The sequence below is a fragment of the Mastigoproctus giganteus genome, chromosome 3, assembly GCF_048544385.1.
Source record: "Mastigoproctus giganteus isolate SK-2022 chromosome 3, ASM4854438v1, whole genome shotgun sequence".
Lineage (NCBI taxonomy): Eukaryota > Metazoa > Arthropoda > Arachnida > Uropygi > Thelyphonidae > Mastigoproctus > Mastigoproctus giganteus.
In genome coordinates this window covers 146,841,701-146,865,944 of record NC_143577.1, presented here as the reverse complement: position 1 = coordinate 146,865,944, position 24,244 = coordinate 146,841,701, and the positions used below count along the sequence as shown (strand labels likewise).

The 24,244-nt window shown below is 40.1% G+C and overlaps 1 protein-coding gene across 1 annotated transcript in view; it reads left to right on the top strand.

The window, feature by feature from the left end:
- Nucleotides 1-24,244, top strand: part of LOC150088312 (cysteine dioxygenase type 1) — an 89,229-nt gene that overhangs the window by 41,517 nt on the left and 23,468 nt on the right. Inside the window, exons 2-4 of the mRNA XM_090370704.1 lie at nucleotides 3,548-3,665; nucleotides 12,254-12,377; nucleotides 15,992-16,161. Of these exons, the coding sequence (XP_090226830.1) occupies nucleotides 3,548-3,665; nucleotides 12,254-12,377; nucleotides 15,992-16,161 (412 nt within the window). The remainder of the gene's footprint in view (nucleotides 1-3,547; nucleotides 3,666-12,253; nucleotides 12,378-15,991; nucleotides 16,162-24,244) is intronic.

Here is a 24,244-nt window from a genome sequence, read left to right as displayed (position 1 = left end):
AGTATAGCGATCGGTTTTCTAAGTCAAAAAAGGAGCATCGAAAAGCCTCATGGAACTAGGATTGTGATCAACCTCTCTGAAAAGAATATTTAAAGTTGAGCTTGCACTGTTTCTCTACAAAATCCAAGTGGACCAATTTAATGGATAATGAGATGCGTGTGCCACCTCAAGAATTTGTGGAAAGACTTCTCTATAGTTTAAATGCACCGTTCGGTATTATCTGAGTACCAAAGACACCACTTGCCCTCTGTGGTTTGCACATGAGAATAGGTATACCATGACAGTCAACAACGAACGGTACCAAGACGTTATTAAAAAGTTTTTGCACCGATCTTGACAGGGTGGAGAATTGAATTTTGCACACAATGAACTTAACGAGACTGTGTAGCACAGCCCATTGTGACACCACAATGGCACAGATACAAGACAATTAAAGGCAATCATATTATTTGCAGATGAAGCGATTTCTTTTGAGCTTCTTACTCCAACTCTGTAATCTGGCCCCTAGATTTTTCATTATGGAGATACGCTAGAGGTGTACGCAAAGAAACGGATGACTGTCCATGAACGGAAAATGAATGCTCATCGCTGCAGCCCCACAGGGTATGTGAGTACGTGTGTGGGTTTTACCTGTATCGAGGGTGGCTCGTAGGCCTAAGCCCATCTCCTCCTTGCACGTCTGTGTTGGTGCAGAAACTCTGCAAAATTTTATGTATTAGTGTATCGCTTGTGTCAGTCTACCTCGGCACCAGGGAGCAGCCAACCAACACCTAGGCAGCCGCTGCCCCCCTCCAGGCACAAGGAACCAAGACAGGGTCTGTATCACCTTCAGTGCCTTGTGCACAAATCCCGCACCCACCGGAGATAGTGCAATACCGGTGGATGCCGGTATGTGAGTACGAGTAATCTTCATGGATGCTTAAACCAATGCCTAAAACTTCATGGTGGACATACTGAACACATCACCTTGTAGGTAAAAATTCGCCTTTTTTTTTTTCTTTTTCTATTGGGATGTATGAAGCACTGTTGCCAGAAAAGTGTCGTAGTGGGGCTTGCATGCATCATTTGTTTTGGGCTCTTCTCCTCCCGTTCTTTTGTTAAAGCTGTATCTTTTCATGCCCTTTCTTTTGTTAACTATTTATGATCATGTAATACGTAAAGCTATCATTACACGGTCCAATTGGAAATCTAGTGCGGATTTCTTAATTCATGTCCACTATTGCTTGCTCACATTTATGCCATTAATTTCTCTAGATGATAAGCTTTTGTGAAATTGTATGGTGTAATATAAATAATAATTATGGTTACTTATGAAGAAAAGCGACATAACTGAATGTGAGCCAGGTTTTGAAGCGCAAACCGACAAAACAGCAAGTGAAAAAGTAGAAAAATCAACAATATGTAGACAAAAGTTTTTGCAAGAACTTTGAACGGATTAACAATTACCATTTAAAAAATATATATATTTAAATTAATTCGAAATATTAGGCTTTATTATATTTGAATTTATGTATTTTTCAGTTATCATATGTAGTAATCCCTATAAAATGTGATGACTGAAACATAAAAAGGCGGGGGGAGTGTTCCATAGAGAACAGCGCTTAATTATAATATTAAACAGTTTCAAGTAACCGCAGGTAAAATCATATTCTGGTTTTCAGGCCACCTACTTGAAATGCCTTCATGATATAATGTCAATGGGGTCTCAAGGCATGTTGAACCGCAAAGGGTGAGACATGACAGTCGGGTCTCGCGACAGTTAGAGCGTTAAGTAATTTTTGTACCGAGCACAGCTGCTGTGCATCTGCTGCACCTCCCTTTTACGCAACCCTGAGTAAAATAAAAATAAATTTAAAATAAATTTTCTGTTTATACTCCGGGACGACCAAACGGTCAGAGGAGTTCACAAGATAGACAGAATACAAGAAACAGCACCGTATTCAGCAGTCACGGGCTTGAACCCCGGTCACTCAAGGCACGTGTACTTATGCATCCACGCGCCTGACCACTAGGCTACGGCGGCCTTACTAAACTGTACTTGTCATTTGCTGTTAATAAACATAAATTTAAAAATATATACTGGGTGCACTAATAAATAGAAAGTGTCCCAATCAGAGAACAGTGAATAAACTGCATGAATGCAATTTGAATAAAGTGGTTGTATACAGGTGGATACAATCGTAGAATATTACGGAAAACTTCTCTAAGATTAAAAAAAGAAAAAAAAAAAAAAAAATATATATATATATATATATATATATATATATATATACATATAGCAGAAAATATCACGTAATTCATAGGCCATGCGTTTTAGGGGGCATTGTCGATATTCAGTGGATTAAGAGAAAACAACGTTGAACGTCCAGATATGCTTGCTACGTGATAAGTGATTTATTATAGAATAAATTATTTCTCCATACAAATCTAAACCAAGGATGATTACAAACAATAACAATACTGTGAAAGGGAAGAAGCATATGGTCTCGTCGATGTTTCGGGTAACAGTTAAATAGAATAAATTAAACATGAACTTTAACATAAGAAAAATAAATCAGTCAACTACTGAGTGCCGGGCACTGAGGATGAAGGGTATTCGCGAATGGTCGTTAGTGTAGTATCTCAAATAGAGTTTTATGATAACTGAAAAGTTTCTAGTACCACAATTGGCCTAAAACTGAGGAACTAACGAAAACGTTGTCTATTTGAGTCTTTCCAGTTGTTGTGAATGACAAGGGTGGGAGAAACGACTAAAGTCTTGGTGAAGAAGCGACTGGCAAGTGAGGGCCATGCAAGACTTCGCGCAGGCGCCTCCCCACGCCCACCGCCTCAACACTGGTTCTGAGTACCTCCTTGCCCGGACAACTCCAGCTTTGAAAATTGTTAAAAAATACTTCTCGTCGCAAAATTTATAAATGACCTTTATAGAATTATTAGCTAACTATTTATCAACCTTTTTGTCACCAAAAGGAGAGTTACTGAGTACAAAGAAGCGCGCTATCGAAGTGCAATAAAAAATTGCACTTCATTTAAAAAAATTAAATTTTTTTTTTTAATTTTAACACAAAATGTAAATGATAGATTTCAATCGGAATAGTTTTCCCTTGAATAGTAAATATAATTTAACAACCATTAATTTAATTTAATAATTTGGCAATGGTAAATATGATTTAACAACCACTAATTTGATTTAATAAGTTAAACCAGTGAGGCATTACTTACCCCAAGATCTCAGATTAGCAATGATTAGACTTAATGAGAAATATTGTGTCTATGTACTAGTAGAGTATTTAACGAGTGAATGGATTACGTCTACCAAGACACAGCATTTGCGCTGTGTTAGCTATAGCGATATGATTTTCTTAAAGAATCACACGCAGTCTGAACTAGCAAAATAAGTTTTCCAAAGGATGAGGAGTTTATTTTACTGAAAATATATTTTAAATTCGTTTCGTTATAAGAGAGAAATGTACTTTAACATTTTATTGCCATAATTTTCAATATTTTTATTTAAATAAAATCAATTTTCAATTTGTTCTTTTAACAGGTATACCCGTAATCTCGTTGACGAAGGAAACGGCAAGTTTAATCTCATGGTGCTTGCTTGGTCGGAAGGTCAAGGAAGTAGTATTCATGATCACGCCGACTCTCATTGCTTTATGAAGGTAAAGTAATATTGCCATTATATTATGAGCTTTATCATTCGAACGAGATGTAAAGCATATCTAATACACATAACTCTAAGGCTGGATTATAATTTTATTGGCGCATTAGCGCCTAAGGCTATTACGGATCGAACTCTAAGGCATAATATATGATAGCACTAATGATATCGCCGCTAAACATTTACCCAACGGCCACTGACTGCCTGTGTTAGAGAAAATAATTCGTTGAAAAACTGGGGTGAAAATTATATCAACAGATTCTGATTCTGTTTAACCATCGCCTTATAGAGGGATCATTGATTACATCCTTCTCCCTACTGGCAAAGGTACATACACTATGGGCAGGATATCATGTGTCTTCCTAGTTGCCTATTTACACTGCACGGAAAATTTCATATCAGACTGAATAGTAACACCTAAAGTCTTTTTCTTGAACCACTTTTAGCTCCTCTCCTCAGCTTATACATTATTCCAAGATTTCTGTTCCCACATTCTGATGCATTAAACTTCGGACCATATATCCGAGTGGTCAGGAGCGGGAGTGCAATAGCACACGCTGTTTGAGTAGACCGGGGTTCAAGCCCCTGACTGCTAAATACGGTCGCTCTGCCAACCCGCACTGGGCCAGCGTGGCAGATTATGGTCCATTTTCCTCAGCATGAATTGTTGACGAGACTTCCATCCTGCAGTGGGTTGATAATGGCTGCAGTTTATGCAACCGATCCAACTCTTTTAGAAGCAGCATGGCCCGACTCGAATCGTTAATCGTTAAACCATTCTTCACATCGGAAACCTTTGACAGTCTCTTTTGGATACCCTCATTAACATCATTTATGAAAATTAAAAAGGATAGGACCGAATCCCGAGGGGCTTGTCACACTGGTCCACTCTGAATACCGGCCAGTTATGGCAATCTTCTGTATCCTATCTTTTAGCATTTACTATTAGGCTACTTTCCTCTGTCTTCATAAGAAAATAAACGAAGCTGCTGACAGATGGAAATTTAAAAGAAAATAAAAGAATAACATATCAACCCCCATTTTAAGAAGTGCACTTCTTAAAAGGAGATCATTAATATGGAAGACCATCTGTGTATGCCTTTCGTGATGAATTTAGGAAGTGCCCTTCTTGAGCGGTAAATATCTTACAGGAGTAAGTTACAGAAATTAACACTTATGCTCTGTGCCCACGTTCGTAATTCAAATCTATAATTATTTTCAGTTATAGGCTATATAAGAGAAATAGTACACGCATCTATTTTTTTTTTTTTAAATAATAGTGGATTCAGAACTTCTTCATTGCTTGAATATTTCATAATTTTTGAATAGCTAACGTGGGCATTGCCCATCATGATTCGTATTATCCCCTTTTCTACACCAGTAGTCGGATTTTACTTATAATAACCATTTTTCTTATGTATAAGTATGGCTGCTGAGCAAATATTCGTCAATCCGATAGTTGCGTACATGTAATGCGTGCTATTCATATAAAAAAAAAAAAACATGTTACAACTGGCGGAAATCCCCATTTGCGTCAGTTCTGAATGTTAACATTTCCTGTATTATGTAAAGCCACACTCAACAGTACCCGTACCTCTAACTCTGTTGATAAGAATTACGTGCACAGTACTTGCTTCTCCTGCATGTTTTTTCAATTATGCGCATTTTTTTATTTATATTTTTATACCTTAATATGTATTTACAAGCGTATAACATACATATGTGTGTGCATGTATTTGAAAGACAAGCGGGTCACTAGGATTCGATTACAATGCTATCCTAAATAAATTAAAAGCTTGTTGCGAAGGTATTTCCCCCTCTTCCTGTGATATGCATATTTAGGTTATTGTAAAGACAGTTAGAAACTGAAGATACACCCAAAGCATTTTATTGACGTGTTGAAAAGGGTGCTTTTTTGAAAGATCTTTCCCATTGCATATTCCTGATTTCTAGAAACAAACTGTTCCGAACTTTTGCACTTCGCTATTTAAGGTTATAGTGATGTTCGTTATGCGCATGCTAGCATTCTGAAATGTCTCTTTTTCTCACATTTAAAGTTGATTCTTCTGATTTTTATCTAGTTTCTTTTTTATATGAATCTAGAAAAGCGGGGACAGGTTCAAAATAACCATTAACTTGCAAGGCAAGCACTAGTTGTCGTGTTGTGTAAACTATTGTAGCTTGGAACTCGAACTTCACTGTCTTACGCTAAATGAGCTAATGCTAAGCCTTCATATACGAAGGCTTAGTATTAGCTCATTTAGCGTTAGCTAAACCTTCATATACGAAGGCTTAGCTAATGGCTAAGGCCATTCTGGAATAGCCAAGAGGATGTAGTTGTGCGCATGTACAGTATATTTATAGTGTTTATCTTGCAGTTCTCTAGGAAAATGTGGCCGATTAGGGAGGGAGAGAGAGAGAGATTCTTTACTGCAACTAGATGAATACAATATAAGGTTAGATAATGTTACAGCTGTCCCGTCACTGCTGGAAACCAAGGAACTTGCATCACAGTTAATTAATTAGATACATTAGTTATAAAAGTAGAGTAAATTACTATTCTATAATGTTTCCTCTCATAATACAAAAATATTTATAGTATTACGCTAAATACGTGGCTTCCCCTTGTAGTTAGCATAGTGGTTATGATAATCGACCTTTCAAACCGTATGGAAAAGGCTTAGAACCTACGAATCCGTAGGTTCGAATTCGTCTTGATGAGGAAAAACTTTTTTTCTCCCCAAATCATAGCCGAGTTAATCGTGTCTCGGGGAAGGGAAGGTTTGCGTGGTTTTATCTCCCTTAAATTCGGGTTTTTTAAACATTTTCTGCCCATTCTCGGTATTTCGGTCCCAGGGGGATTATAAGTACTTCAGTTTTCCCATTCTTGTTATTATACATGAACAAGAAACCAAGAGCGTCTAGTTAAGCTGGGGGGATAGACGAGTCGCTTTCCCCCTGCCCAGACATTGTGAAGAGGAGGCTGGAACTGGAGTCTGTTCCCCCTACGGGGAAAGGCGAACTGTCCCAGTGAGGCGTTTCGTGGTGGTTCCCAACTTCCCTACAAGAAACTTTTGCATAATGATGACTACTACAAAGCCTTTCAGGAGTTGACATCAGATCCCAAGTGAGTGACAATGGACATATCGAAAAATGAGAAGTAATGCGACTACGTTCATTTACGAAATACAATAAAAAGTGCTTATTTTTATATAAATATTAAATTACATTCAAAACTTTTCGCATGCCTTGATGACATATCTTCATCCTCTGACTTGCGAGCACAGGCCTTTTTGCTTACATATCTTCATTCTTTGAAGGTAATCTTTTTAAACCTATTCATACAAATCAAAGCTAAAGATAACAAGGATATTAAAAATTTCAATTGCTATTTGACCTTTATGTTTCAGCTAATCCTGTGAAGCTGTGATATTTGAGTAGTGTGCTGCAACTCTTTCGTAAAATCCAATGCTATGCAGCAATATACGTATTGCCCTTTTCTTCTACTGTTATCATTTCCTGAATTTTTGATTGGTAGTAATCGATGAGGACTGATGATAGCTATGTACTACTCTTCTGGGCACCCTCCGGGCTTTTTCCGTAAATTCGTTCGGGTAGATCGCGAATTTTTACGATCTACACGAACGCCAGCCACCCTTTATCTATCCCCAAATGTTCCGCTATTTTTTTTTTGTTTGTTTTAGGTCCTAGCCACTGAAATCTCAGGAAATTAGGTAGCAGGAAGGACCTGCCAGAGTAAATCTTAGTCTATTGGTGTTTCCTGGTCTGCCTCCACGAGGCGAAAGTGGGGCAACGTTGGGCCTCAGTAGGGGTCCAGCGGCTAAATGACCAGATGAACAACGGTACATGACACTACACATGTACAATATCCATACACTTTTGAATCTCTGGCATTTCCAGTAAACTGGAACACCCCTCACAATGCAAGCAACGCGGAGATGGAGGAAACCCCTGGTGCCGCTTGACACCAAACACACTTTACACTTATCACTGCACCATAACCTTCCAGATGACCAGAGCACTTGATCGCGATACCCTTCCAAGAATACAACTCTAGAGATTCGCCATTACCAAAGCAGATTGGCCACTATTCCAAACTAGTATCACTGCCGCGGCCTGAGACTTCCATGCCCAACATCAACAGATCAGAAATCCCAACTGGCATCAAAGGGCCGTAACAAGAATCATTACAAACTCAGCCTCCACAGGAAAAAAACAAGAAAAAACCTGTCAAGAACTGTCCCGTGGTGGAACTGAGACCTGCAGAACCTTCGACAAGAGGTGAACGCCAAAATACGAGTGTTCCAACGTGCCCGTTGGACACAACCAGAACCAGAGGTTGACGCCCTTAAGCAAAGCTACAGGGAAAAGAGGAACCAATACACAATACTGATACGGCAAAGGAAAAAACTAGCATGGGAAAACCTAGTCTCTACAGTGGGAAATGATAAATGGCAAGTCACATGGCAAGTGCACAGAGGCTGTCCATAGGGCTCAGTTTTCGGCCCCATGTTATGGAACATGGTACTTGACGAATTTCTGCAAAAAACCTAGGAAACGTTACATCTTTGGCTTATGCCGATGACCTGGCCATGATGCAGGCAGCAGGACAGCTGGAAGCTTCAGGAAATATAGCCCTTGAAACCCTACAGGAATGGGCAACTCAATACAAACTACAAATCTCTGCCGCTAAAACCTGCTCAGTCTTACTAAAGGGACATCTGCACCCAAACAGGCCACCAAAGATAAAGATTCAAAATAAAATAGTTCGAATGGATACCCAGCTTAAATACTTGGGTCTCCTGCTAGATAATAACCTTACTTTTAAACCGCACCTCAAATACCTGCAGAGGAAAATTAAAAACTATGTTTCACTGTTTCCCAGGAAAGACTGGGGTCTCGAAAGGAAAACCCTCAGTCTATTCTACAAGACAGTCTTTCTACCCGCTATTACATATGCCGCTCCAGTCTGGTACAACAAAACCACAATGGTCTCCAATCATCAGAAGCTAGAAACTATCCAGAGGACAATATTAGCGACAACTCCTCGAGCCTGCTGCACGGTCAGTACCCACGCCCTGCAGGCCCTAGGGGGGCTCACCCCCTGGACGGAAGTAGTGCGGTCTGGCATCCTAACCAACCTGACCAGAGGAAAGGTTACTACCGTCCGAGACTTCACCTCAAACACAGAAACCACAAAATGGAAAACCGACGTTTGACCGAATACTTACATGACCTCTGGCAGCAACGCTGGTATGAAAGCACAAAAAGCGCCATTACCAAAATATTCATTCCCGACCGCAGAAAAACTCATCCAGAAATGCCAGTCTGCCTTTCCCCATACCTACTCACTGGGCATGGGGCCATCAGAGGAAAGTCAATAACAATAGGATTAACAGACAGTCCCTTATGCTCCTGTGGGCTCCCAGAGACCTGGGAGCACCTAATGGATACTTGCCCAATCTACGAAGACCTAAGATGTGTATTAATTACCAAAATACACTTTAATCCAAAGGACCAATAGCATTACCTCTTGGAATCCAGCGAGACCTATAATGCCTTTACCAACTTTGCACAGGAACTTTTTTACAGAAGAGTTCCTGTGGCTTATATCACCACTGTACATCAGAACTGAGGACAGAGCACAATCCTGACAGAGAATACCAACACAAAGGACTCTCCATATATGAGGACCCTAACATGGGACCCCCGATCCCATAACGTCACATCATGAAACTAAAGATGGGACTTTGTCCCAAAGGAAGGCACAGACAGGGCATCTCCCCTTCTGAAGGAACAAATGGTCCAAGCAACGAAAACTCCAGCAATGGACCCAAGTACAGAATGTTGTTTTTCCCACGGAATACTGGACTATCTCCGAACCTCACTACTATTGACTCTCGGATGGGACTCCCCCCCCCCCAAATGGACAAGACCTGGACATGGATCACTATGGTGGACCTGATATAGAGACGGCCTATTGGCGACTCTTAATCCACTCTCGCTTGAGCGGATCTTTCCTTCCAACTCCCCTGGGCGGGAAGAGGGTTCTGTCTTCTAGCCTCCCCAAATTTTCACTCTGGGAAATGCTCCACTGAGAAAAAAAATGGGGGTCACCTTCTCTATCGACCCCCCTCGATACTACTACACCCCCCAGTCTTCAGCCTTTCCCTCCCATTACTTTCTCTTACACAGCGTTCGTCCCACACGTCCAAACTTAAATTACAACAAAATTTTGCCCGACCTTTTAGGCTCGTCCTTTCAGCGTACAATCCCCACGCAACGTTCCTTAACGAAATCTTACCTAAATCAACCGCGATCACTTCAACTTTTTTTATAGGTCCTTGCCACTGAAATCCCAGGAAAATAGGTGGCAGGACCTGCCAGAGTATCACTTACTGGTAACACCTGGCTAGCCTCCACGTGGTGTGAAATGGGCAACGTCGGTTCCCGATAGGGGCCCGGCGGCCAATAAGCCAGAGGAACAATGGGCACAATAGCTTACACAACCCACACACTTTTAAATCTCTGGCTTGACAGTGTTCTGTTTCCGATACAATGATGCAACGCGGAGATGGGAGAAGCCCAGGTCCCGTTTGATCCAAATATACCTTATGATTTTGATTGTAACTTTTCGATTAGTAACGAACAAGTTCTCGAAATTTCCACATTTTTATCAATTTTTGCTGTCATCGGACGTCTGGTTTGAGAATTTTGGGCTACTCGAAAACTTGTCTCTTCGATATTGCAGCCTCACCATAACATTTTTTTAAACTTTCATGGAGTTCTCCAGAATTTATCCAAAGATTTCAGTTTCATGCGTTATTCAATAAATTTTTCAGACATTTTACCTTAGTAATTTATAGAACTTTCTAGCCACATCTCATTCGTGCGTGTGTGTATTGTTTTTTTTTTTAATTAGTAGAGAGAGAGAGAATATCTTAATTGCACTACGTTCGATTGTAACCAGTTACAAGATTGGACAGTGTTGCAATGTCCCTTCACAGCGAAAGGTCAGGGGTTTACAGATAACAGGTGTGTTGATGATACTGACGCATAGATGATGACAACCAGATATATCAAAGATTAAATAAAATGATATTAAGTGATATAAGACATTAATGAATTAAATGAAATGACATTAAATGATATAAGGTGGCATTCAACGAGGGACATCATAACAATAACACTAAGACATAAAACATTAAGAAGACATGAAATCACATTAAATAAAATGGAGTAATATGACATTAAAACATTGCAATAGAATAAACAAAGTGAAAAAATAATACATATACGGCTTAAAGTACTGATGATTGTCCTCGCAATTCGTGGAAGAGCAGCAGCATGAACAGTGGCAGTTGACGCACCTAGCTTCTGGCTTAATCCCCGCTATGTTCATTCATTAAGAGGGGTGTCCAAGTAGTGATTGAAGAGTATATCGGATCCGATGAAGGGAAAACTATTCATTGTGCACACTGTCCGGACCATCGTTGACTATTTCTTACTGGAAGCAACCGGGGAAGATTTCGCTTGTGTCTAGACGGTTGTGATGGCTTGTAATGCTGTGTCTCTTGATGGTGGCGCCTCATCTCTGGAGTCGCCAGTCCCTGTTTTAGTTAAGGGATTAAGTATTGGTAGATACAGCTGGCAGTCCGCGGCCTACGATGATGAGTGACAGGGGACCGTGGGATGTGTGGGCCCAAGAATCCGATGTCTCTAGCGTCAGTTGATAGCAAATTTTAAGATCGGCATCGATGCCCTCAATTTGTCCAAGCATCTGGTAGGGTAGGAAGCGATCTGATCAGAGGAGGCATGAGTGAAGAGGGCAAATTGTTGGGGTGGCTCTGAGCTGGACAGGTGAAATCCTCCAGCCACAGAGATCCCAGAATGCAGGAGATGTGACGAGTCCGGTCAACATCTTTACTTTGATTACCAGTTTTCTTTCGTCAATGAGAGAGAGGGCAGCCTGGAGATTTCCAGGGCCGGGCCAGGGCCATTTCAGTCGTATGGATTTATGGTGGTATCCTATGTTTGTAGGTTACACACATTTGATGAGCCAATATTCTGCTGCCTAGATAGGTTTTGTGTTCGTAGGTGCTGCTTGACACCCAGATTTCTGCTGCATAAAGTAAAGGGGGTATATAATGGTCCTGACGTATTTTGTTGCCATGAGCTTATCTGAGACGTAATGCAGATGCTGTTTCGCTCTCCAGTTCAGGTGTGCCGTACGACTGATGAGTTTGTTGATGTAATGATATCTCAGTTTAGTGTCAAAAACAACCTCCAAATCTAAATGATGTGGAACAGCAGGGACAGAAATTCCACTGATCTCAGGCGAGATGGTTGTTGGTTGTTTCTGCAAGTAGTAGAGCTTATATTAGTTCATATTAAGGCTATATTGTTTGAGGTAGCAAGGACTTATGAGATCCATGTACCACTTTTCTGATCACCCTCCGGCCTTTTAATTTTTTCCATAGATTTATTTATTTATTATATATTTACTATACCAATTAGATTGGTCATACGTTGTTACTTTTTAATCTTGTGTATATATTTTTCTTCCAGATACTATCTGGATCTCTAAGGGAAATTAGATTCTCTTGGCCATCTGAAAGCGAAGAAAGCAACGGGCAGATGAAAATAACAGGGGAGACACTCTTTCATACAAATGAAGTTGCCTATATTAATGGTAAGAGATTAAAAACTTAATTCGAATCAGAATAAATCATTCGGGCTCTAGTAATTTTGTGCATTAAATATCAGTCCTCAAAATCATACTGTTTATGAAGGTCAAATCAGTTAAGAAACCAACAATAAATTTGACGCCGATAAAAAAAAAATTAAATCTTGCAGTAGTGTACATACACACACACACACACACACACACACACACACACACACAGAGGGGACAAAAATCATGGGATACCTACTTAGTAATGGGTAGACCCACCTTTCGCCCGGATAAGGGCAATCACACGGCGAAGCATTGAGTACACTAGTTTACGAAAGCGTTCCACAGGTATTTCCATCCATGCTTGCTGCACCGCTGTTCCGTCGCATTCCTGAGTGGAGGATCCAAAGCTCGAACGGACCCTTCCAGAGTATCCCAAAAATAATCCACAAAGTTCGTGTACGGTGAACGGGGAGGCCATTCCATGGCGGTAAAATCTGCGGGATGCTCTTCGAACCATGTTCTAGTCATAATGGCTCTGTGGGGAGGCGCATTGGAAGAGTCCTGTTGGAAGAGTCCATTGTCGTGTGGGTGCACGATGACCATGAAGGGATGCAGATGGTCTGCAAGAATGGACACGTAACCTGGACCGTCACGGCAGGGTCATCAACAGTTGGCCCATTGACAGCAAGTAATCCAAACATGATTCAGTCCCTTGCTCCTACTGTTAATACAGTAGAAGCAGAGAAATTTATTGCTGCTTTTCTTTCAATTCTTTGCCAGAGACGTCTCATAATTTTCTTTAGCTTGCCTAACATCCTTTGTGATTTGATTTCGGATTTGTTTATATATACTATAGGCTTCTGTATATCGTGATAATTTATATCCATCCCGTGTACTTTTCTTCTCTGCTACATATCTCAATAGTTAATCTGACATCCATTTAGGTCTAAGCTTGAACAGTATTTCTTCGCTGATATGAAAAGCCTAGTAGCTTCTATGATTACTTTCCTGAATGCTTCCGTTTAGAATTTGCTGTTGGCAGCATCATCATTAGTTGGTCCCATTGTGTAGAATTTTAAAACTGTCTGTAACCAGTGTAGTTACCCTTACGAAAGCAAAAGCCTTTCCCTGTACCCTTGACGGTAGTCATGTCTTTAATTAAATTCCACGTTAATGCACTGTGATCACTGCCACCCAGTGGATCTTTTACCCTCAGTTTCTTAATGCATAAAGAATCACTGCTGATAACCAGATCAAAAGTGCTGCTTCCTGTTGTTGCCTCTCTAACATGCTGCTGTGGAAAACATTCATCCAAGAAATCTACAAAAGTCTTGCTATTGTGCGAGTGATCAACTCGAAAATTCCAGTCAACATCTGGAAAGTTAAAATCCCCCATCATAAGACCTTCTGATTTACTGGTCCACTATTTCTCTGTACAGCTGTTTGCTATACTCATCATAGATATCAGCCCTATAACACATTGCTACTCTTAATTTTGTTTTCCCAGTGTTATATCATATCAAACTGACTTAGTTTGGTGTGATATAATCACTGCCTTAGATTTGATGTTTCTTCACTAAAATCATCACCCCTCCTGTCTTGTATACATTGTACTCCCCATATTCAAATTCAGCATCGCTTATATCTGAGTGACACCATGTGTCCGCTATCTCTACAATGTCTGCATTTGATGACTCAATCAGTACCTCAAATTTATTTACCAAGCTTCTAGCATTAGTGTACATGCAAGTATACAGTACTGTCTGTAAATTGCTTGTGTTCTGAGGTCGGTTTTCTGTTTGCTGGACGAAAAACCCGAGTTTCCGGAAGAAAAATCCACGCTGCCCTCGCTTGAGACCGACTGAGCCACGTTGTGAAGAAGCACCCATCATAAAAATTCCTAACATCATCGACGGGACTCGAACTCAGGCCATTTCCATCGCCGTCCTCCCCACACCTCCCGGTGTGGGGAGGACGGCGATCTTACCAACTGTGCTATCCAGGAGAACGAAAAGTAGGTCGCAAATTCATTTATTTTCATATGATGATACTGTTCTCTTAAATGCGGCTATTACGATAATTCTCGTTCATGAGTTTTATGTCGTAGCGTAACTCATGATGCCGTTCTGTTAAGGGCGGAATGATTATATCCGTGAACTTCGATAAGACGATTCGCAGTGAGCCAACGGTGATATCACAGTGCTATGGGCTCTCCTTTGATGAGATGGTAATAATAAAACAGGAACTGAGGGATGCTGACTGCGTCAAAAGCCACACTGACATTCCTGCCTTTTGTGGAAGAACTTCATTCTGCCTGGTATTGCATAATGAATCTGAGGGGCTTCTTGTAGTAGTTTTTTTTTTTTTTTTTTTGTGGTGACTGGCAGTAGGATTTACCATGCTTTTCTAAAAGCTGGAAGCACGTGCGATCAATATGAAATGATTAGAAGCTCCGGCCTGCGGAGTTTTGGCAAGCAGCGTATGCTGCTCATGTGGAGGTAAATAATCTTGGAAGAATTTTCAGAACATTGAAAGCAGTGAATCTATTATGTAGTATAGGATATATACCAAATGTGTGTGCAGAAAGGCGAGTACTGTTGGTTTTTCCAATGCTGAAAACCTAGAGGTAAGTTGAAACATTCTGTTTTTCTCCTGTTAGTGTCTGGACGGGGATTTGGTGGATAGAAGGGGCTTTCTTTTTTAAAAGTATTATCTATATGCTTGTTAATAGCCTTAGCTATTTTTTCTTGTTGAAAATGTTCTATTGCCGGAGCAATCCGTAGGATTACACAAATCGCTTATGGACTTCCAACGTAAGTGGAGGTTATCTTCTAAGCCGACAGTGATAGTGAATTAAGTATAACAACAACAGCGTGTGAAACCTTACCTTTTTATATGTAAAAATCTTTAAAGCTGGACCATCAAACTAGACGAAAAGCTTTAAAATAAAAATGAGTGCGAGGTCTGTAAAGCAATGAATGTCGATCGAAGAGTACGTTTCTCTAAAGATATTTTCAAAGGTAATAGACCTTGATAAGATCAATGGCCTTGTTTAACCTCCCCTCCTTTTTTAAAGTGACCTTTTCGGAGTCACGTTAAAAACTAAATAAATTATTTAGTTATAAATTATTAACCTCATGTATTTTATCAAAAATGTACATTTGATTGCTTTTATTACACATGCCTGTTTTTAATACATAAAATTTTCACGTAATTGGTAACACTAAAAGGAACAAAAATAATATAAAGGAGTACTTGAACTGAAACTTTGAGACGAAAGGCAATAAGCTGTAAACAAAAAACGCTGAAAAAATCCCTGCTCTCTAATATAACGTTGTCAATCACTTGCTGAGCAATCTTAACTCTTTGAACTACTGTTACGAATACAGGAAGGTTCAATGTACTCCTCACTTCTGATTTATTTTGAAGGCATATCTGTTTGGCATTCGTGAACACATTGATAATGAGTTTAGTGAACCTACATAGTAAGAATAGATTTATTTGCTGTTGCGTAAATATTGCATAAAATTTACTTCTTCCATCGTGTATGAGGAAGTGAATAGCTTTACAATATTTTAGCACCAACAAATGGAGAGGTTAACATAATATATATATTTCTTTTTTTGTAGACTCGCTAGGCCTGCATCGAGTTGAGAATCAAAGCCATTCGGAGCCAGCCGTCAGTCTGCACTTGTACTGCCCACCATTTGATAGCGCTTACATGTTTGATCAACGTACTGGGTATAAAACGAAGTGTAAAGTCACCTTTTGGAGCAAATATGGACTTCGTGCACCTTATGTAAGTATAAAAAAATATGAACTTCGTTTCTCATACCACTCACCAGCACGTTCACATGTACGGTAGCAATGATACCTATACGTTATTTGATAGTCAGCCATTCGACACCAAGAAATTTCGAAACAGGAATTCGGAATTAACTGAGCAAAAATATTACACGCTCATTTGCCGTCCTTGATGCAATTTTAAACACAAATTTCTAATCGTGTAACAGAGGGCACAATTCACGTTGCATATGACAAAGTACATTTTACTACTCTGTTCAGCGAAAGGCCAGTACGTGGAGATTAATAATTACATTTCAAAAGGTAAAACACACACAGACTCAACACTTATGTTCGCAAATTAAATGGTGGAAAAAATTTCCCGCATGAAGGCACGTTCGATTAAATAAATAAAATTGAAGTTGGTGCCAGCATTCAGATCCGCTGTGGGATTCTGTTCTCAAAACAAGCTTATAGGTGGAAAACGTGTAAGTTAAGAATATACACACAGTTCTAATTTACATATATGTGTGGTCTGTATTTTTTTATCTTTTGAAATTGCACTTTGTTTATTTTTTACAGCAAAGGTATAAACACTGTAGTTAGCAACAAATCACACAAAGATGATTACAAATATATGCCCTTATCATCCAGTTCACTTCAAATTTAACCATTTCAAATATGTACTTATATTATACCAATGAATAATTATATGAATTTAATTCTCAAATACAGATATATACAGTTATACCCAGTTATTTATTAACAGATAAAGTACAAATAAAAGTACAAAACCAGTAGCTTTCGGAACGCGTGTCCCTTTATCAACTGATAAGTTAATATAAAATTTGAATACATTACAAGCAAATGTGGCACGTTAATCATGCGTGATTGTTGTAGCACGGGCGTGTGCTGCTTTACGCCAGTGATCATCCATCAATAAAACGGTTGTTTCTAGGATGGGATGTAGACGCACGCCTATCTGGCGATTTAATGCCTTAGGGTTGTTCATTATGTTTAGTGACTCTAGCCATAGGCGGTGGCGAAAGTGTCGCGCGTGGTCCACTATTTCAAAGTCGCGCTTGGGGTCAAGATCGTGGTTGGTAGCCCAAAAATGTTCTGCGACCGCGGACTGGTCAGTTTCGGCAAGCCGGATTGCTCTGTCGTGTTCCGTGAGGCAATCCTGGAGACGTCTCGATGTCTCACCTACGTAGCAACTGTTACAGGCCCTACAGGTGATACGGTACACTACATTGCTGCGTAAGACAGGTGTGATAGGGGTCTTCACGCTGGAGACAAGTGAACGTAGGTTCCTACCGGGTAATTGCACACATTTGATGTTGTAACTTCTAAGGACCTTCGAGATACGTCCTGACACTCCTGGATAGTACGGAATGTAGGCGGAAGATATGCCGACTTGTTTCGGAGGTCTTGGGTTGGATGTAAGTTCTTCTGCCTGTAACAGGCATCTGTTTAGTACATGGGATGGATAACCGCATCTGGTTAGGTCCGCCTTCACACGGGAGATCTCGTTACGTCTAATTGTGTCGGTGCTGGAATGGCTCCAAGCCCTGGAGAATAGGGTGCGGGCAGTGCTATTGAGATGGCTTGGAGCGTGGCCGGACCCGTAGTTGGTGAATTGACCGCACCACATGGGTTTGCGGTATACTGAGGTCTCTAGACGTGGGCCTACGCGATGCAGTAGCACGTCCAGAAACGGGAGCGAACCGTCCACCTCTGATTCTACGGTAAACTTGATGAAATTGGATAGAGAGTTGAGGTGTTCTAGTAGTACCGTTTCAGAACCACGTGGTATTATGGTAAAAATATCGTCGACGTATCTACACCACGTTGAAATAGGTGTAGGTGGGTTCTGGTGTATCTGCTCCTCTAGATCTTCCATGGCGATGTTAGCTACTACGGAACTGACAGGGGCACCCATAGCAGTGCCATGTACTTGTTTGTAGAGTGAGTCTTCAAAGGTGAAGATGCTGCTAGAGAGGCATAGGTTGAGGGCGGTACAGATGTCATCAGTGGATAGTGACGTCCTGGATTGGAGGCTTAAGTCGCTCTCAAGGAGCCTTCTGGCGCAGTGCACGGCCTGTTGGACGGGAATCGAGGTGAATAAAGAAACCACGTCAAATGATGCCATGACAGAGTTGTCAGGGATCGTGATGGAAGATCTGGAGGAGCAGATACACCAGAACCCACCTACACCTATTACAACGTGGTGTAGATACGTCGACGATATTTTTACCATAATACCACGTGGTTCTGAAACGGTACTACTAGAACACCTCAACTCCCTATCCAATTTCATCAAGTTTACCGTAGAATCAGAGGTGAACGGTTCGCTCCCGTTTCTGGACGTGCTAGTGCATCGCGTAGGCCCACGTCTAGAGACCTCAGTATACCGCAAACCCATGTGGTGCGGTCAATTCACCAACTACGGGTCCGGCCACGCTCCAAGCCATCTCAATAGCACTGCCCGCACCCTATTCTCCAGGGCCTGGAGCCATTCCAGCACCGACACAATTAGACGTAACGAGATCTCCCGTGTGAAGGCGGACCTAACCAGATGCGGTTATCCATCCCATGTACTAAACAGATGCCTGTTACAGGCAGAAGAACTTACATCCAACCCAAGACCTCCGAAACAAGTCGGCATATCTTCCGCCTACATTCCGTACTATCCAGGAGTGTCAGGACGTATCTCGAAGGTCCTTAGAAGTTACAACATCAAATGTGTGCAATTACCCGGTAGGAACCTACGTTCACTTGTCTCCAGCGTGAAGACCCCTATCACACCTGTCTTACGCAGCAATGTAGTGTACCGTATCACCTGTAGGGCCTGTAACAGTTGCTACGTAGGTGAGACATCGAGACGTCTCCAGGATCGCCTCACGGAACACGACAGAGCAATCCGGCTTGCCGAAACTGACCAGTCCGCGGTCGCAAAACATTTTTGGGCTACCAACCACGATCTTGACCCCAAGCGCGACTTTGAAATAGTGGACCACGCGCGACACTTTCGCCACCGCCTATGGCTAGAGTCACTAAACATAATAAACAATCCTAAGGCATTAAATCGCCAGAAAGGCATGCGTCTACATCCCATCCTAGAAACAACCGTTTTATTGATGGATGATCACTGGCGTAAAGCAGCACAAGTCCGTGCTACAACAATGACGCATGATTAACGTGCCACATTTGCTTGTAATGTATTCAAATTTTATATTAACTTATCAGTTGATAAAGGGACACGCGTTCCGAAAGCTACTGGTTGTGTACTTTTATTTGTACTTTATCTGTTAATAAATAACTGGGTATAACTGTATATATCTGTATTTGAACTATGGACCCCAGTACTCCAGGCCCATTCGTTACAATTTAATTCTCATTAATAACGAAGCTCTTCGCAGTTTAAAGAAGAGATCAACATTTGACAACAGACATATGAGATGGACAATTACCATGCCTGAGCCAGAAAGCGGTTCCACACAAAGTTGAGTAATTGAATGTTCTTTGTTAGTTTAGAAGACAATTGTGAGATAGGTTTTAGCCAAAGTTTAGTTAGTTTCATTGTTTATAAAGTAACAATTTATCCATATCTTGTTATTTCTTCCTATGGTTAGTAGCGCAATGGGGAATTAAGAATTATAATTTTGCAAGTTTATTGGTTTTTTTTTAGAATTAGCCTCTAAGCCAATTCTAATTCTAGTTAAGGCAATGAGGAGTCGGCATATAAATTCTGTATAGGCGTATTCCATGATAGGTTTGCCTGTTTACTGGATAAACTCGAATTAAAAAATAATAACTCTCCACAGTGCGAAAGAGTTAGTAAATCGTCATGTTTTCGACAAGATTCGAACCCAGACTAATTGTGGGATTGATAAATTTTCTCACAAGGTTTGGAAAGTCGGTGATCGTTAGCATTGCGCTATTCGTGAAGACAACTTGTTTTTCTATATCTTGGCTGTTATATCGCGTGCTAAGATCGTTTGAGTTGTTCTGCAAAGTACCTAGAACCACTCTCCAGGTAAATAATGTGTTATTCTGGATAGCCAAGTGGCCAGAACAACTCAATACACACAAATCTATACTACTCACATATCTGGCCCTTTTATAATGGTACTATTCTTCACAGAGATGTGAGGCGGAGTTCAACTGACGTTCTAGGAGCCGCCCTTTATAAAAACGCATGTCCACATGCAGCTTCTTGTGGCTATTTCTTTCTTATAACCAGCGATTAAACACACATCTTTAGGAGCCAGTCTTTTAACAACTTATAAGATACAGGGAAACATCCAATCTATTTATTGGAATCTGGGAATGTTGGTGGTGAATTGTCAATTGCTTGCATTTTTCGTCTGAAGTAGTTTACCTTAAGTGGGGGGGGGGAGTTAATGGCGCATTGGCAACTTAATCCATAGTACGTCTCTGAAGGTGGGAGTTACGTATGTTGCCACAGATGTTGAGCTTAGACAGATACGGAATGCTTCCTTCATGAAATCACTGTTGCAAAAGCGAAATTTCCAGACTGTTGTAGAATTTGTCTATAAATTGAATGGGGGTGGAGATCCCAATTTAAGATGTAGGCTGATCACTTGAAATACAAGGTTTCAGGAATTTCCTGTAGACTTGTAAAACGCTCTACAAGATTTCTGAGGCTTGCAAAAACAGAAAAAAAAAAACCACTTCTTCAACGGACTTTTAAGGAAGTACAATATTCCTTTATTTGGACAGCAACAGCTCTTGTTTAATTATATTTACCTATCTTTTCTTTTTTTAATTATGTCTGTAAACCACGTATTTTCTGTGGTGTGTCTTTATTCTGAATGAAAAACCGACATTCCGGGATTAAAGGAAAAAAAAAACAATACGCTTGGCCGAGACCGAATAACTTGGTTGCTATGTGTCGAAATTCCACAGAATGCTGAAGGACAGTGATCGGGACCACTGTGCCAACTGCGAAGACTTTCACTGATGTGAACTGAACTTTAATATCGAAACATCTTTGATTCTGATTATGAATATTTAAGCAGATTTCTGAGTATTTGTAGAAACACTGAATGACGGCTTGAGTTTAATTTAGATAGTGTCAATTTGCGTAATGGCTAGGATTTTTATTTTCTTTATTGTCGTTCCGAGTTCCTTGCAGAATCGGTTGAAGAGTTACACAAATATAGTAGCAGGTGAAAAAACGCATTGAGAAATATCTGCATTAATTGTGACAATAGTACAATTTATGGTACAGATAATGTGATAATTAAAGTTGTACTAGAGAAAGGAAATCTGCATCGTTCTTAAACTGGTTCCTAATTATTATTCCGGCTTTCTGAGGGCGCTTTAATGTTGATGAACAGAAACAGGCCGAACACGATCATTAGCAGCTATTCCTCGTTCACCGAAAAGACATTAGCGCCATTCTATGCTCTGCTGCATTAGTTCACATCGTACACGAGAGAATATGCCCCACTTTGCTGGCGCAGCATGTTTTTTAAACCAGAAGACAAATAGGGCCTTTATTTATTTTTACAAAATAAATAATAATAAATGTTTAAACTATACTTTGCCAACTCACATAACGTTTAATATTCCTGTATATCAAACAAGTAAAATATCCTATTTTTAAAATAAACATTAGAAACGAGGTGAAAAACTATATTTAGACACGATTTAGACGATTTATTAATTGTTTTATCAAAATGGCTGGCTGTATTTATTGAACTTTATTATCACTGCGAGTTTTGGTGTTTTAATACATTATTATAGTGAAATATATTTCGCTTTTTAATTTTCGCGCAGGTAGGGCGTGAAAGTCGGACCGAAAAGTAAGTTTATTAGCATTGCTTAGGATTAAGTTAAATATAAATGCCAAGTTAATAAAAATCAAAGTTCTCAGTTGACTTTGGCGCACATAGTAAAGAAAAACTATTATAGCAAAGCAAGGTTGAATATTAACTTGTTCTCTTCCCTTCAAGGTCTGTCGCATAATCATATATACAGGAGAATGGACAAAATAATGGAAACACACCTGTGATAAAAGTTACAGGTATGCACTAATATGGTTTGAGGCCACCCTTTACCTTTAAAACAATTTGTATTCTACTTGGAATATATACAAATAAATCTTGGACCGCCTTAAGAGGACCATTCTTGCATGGAAGAACGTTTCAAACTCCTTGAATGAGAAAGGCGGACGAAATCTGCTTCTCACTCTCCTCTGGAAATATGCCCACGCCAGTTCAATAACGTTTTAAGTCTTGTGATTATGCAAGTCATGGAAGATGCGTAGCCTCAGTTCCATGCTCCCCAAACTAAGATTAGACATATCTGACTGTGTGTATTGAAGCATTATCATCTTGAAACGTGGTGGGAAACAATGTTTGCACCATGGGATGACCTTAGTAACTCAAAATATCAAAGTAATCAGAGGCAGTAATTCGCCTGTTCAGGGTGATCATAGGACCTAAAGTATACCAAGTTATTACTGACTAAACCATTGTTCATCCTCCATATTTGATGGTTGGCACAAAACAGTCAGGATGATGTGCTTCCTTAGGCTCTCCCTGATCTTTATAAAAGTATGAATAATGATTCGTCTGAAAATATGACGTGCTTCCAATCATCAAGTGCCCAGTTTTTGTGTTCCTTACACCAGTGCGTCCTCCTTCTAGCATTACTATCAGTAACGAGTGGCTTGACAATACAGACTCTATCATAAATTTCAGCTCTATGAAGTTCTCGCCGAACTGTTTAGCAAGAAACTGGATTGCTCAGATTCACATTAATTTCAGATATTAAATAATCACAACATTCATTATACATATAACCCATCTATGTAAAATAAATTGCTTCTTACTCTGTTTCGTTAATCCTAATTTGTATATATTTTAATAGAAATGACTACATTTTATTTATTCTCCGTAATATTCAGCTTTCTCACCATTATCTAGGGCCTGCGTACGCTGTAGGTAAGAAGTTTGTTTGTAAGTAAATAAATAGCTGATGGACAGAAGTTGCAACAAAAATAAATTTCGCTATAAACAGGCAGCAGCTTTTCATTACTTTTTAATCGGGGAATGCACAGCAGTATAATTCGAATTGTTCTATACTATTTTTAGCTGCTGAACTTCGTACAAGGACCTTTATTTGACGTTAGGTTGTGAACATCTGTGAGAAATTGGCTCAATATTTTCTTGCCATATGATCGCACTTCGGTCGCCCTTCGAGATGATATAGGTCAGATTAAGACAGGATGTTGATGTTCTACTTTTCAAATATACAACAGGGGTTTCGGAAATATTACGCATTCAAATTAAGTGTATATTTGTATATAATGTTCCAATTACAGCATTCATCTAAATGAGTGTTCATATGGCTTACGCTCTCGCTGCCATAATTTGAGAGAATAGTAATACATGATTTGAAAAAATACATAGTATGGGTTCTACATAGTATAGAATCTCTATATAGAACATTAGTTAAGGCGTCTGAATACTGTCTGAAACGACTTAAAAGATTTAATTCTTGTGAGCCAACTTACATTGTATATAACTATATGTATGAAATTATACAGCGTGATTCACTACCAGTGCGACAAACTTGCAGGAGGTGTAGGGGGAACAAAGACGAATCGGAATCACATAGCATTGCAGGGTCCGAAATGCCTTCGTCAGGCGGTAGAGGACGTTGAACGGGAGGTCGTGTTAACAGCGATCCCGCTGGAAGTCAGCATTTGCGAACCGGTTCCCGAGGCAGTAGGAGGGACGAGTATTCAAACGTTGAACTGGCCGACATGCACCTCGCGTATGGAGCTGCGGACTGTAACGGGCCCGCGCTCTGCGCTTGTAGTAGTAGTGGCATGTGATGCAAGAAAGCAAGTGTATGAGCTTATGCAGCATCAGCCAAAAAAAAAAAAAAAAAAATCACACCATTGCCTCCAAATGAATGTCCAGTTCCTCCTTAAATTTATTCAACCTATCAACTTCCACAACGACAGATGGAAGTTTGTTCCAGCAATTAACCACCCGCTGGCTAAAGGCAAATTTCCGCACATCTATTCTACATCTGTCTTTTCTTAATTTGAATTTATG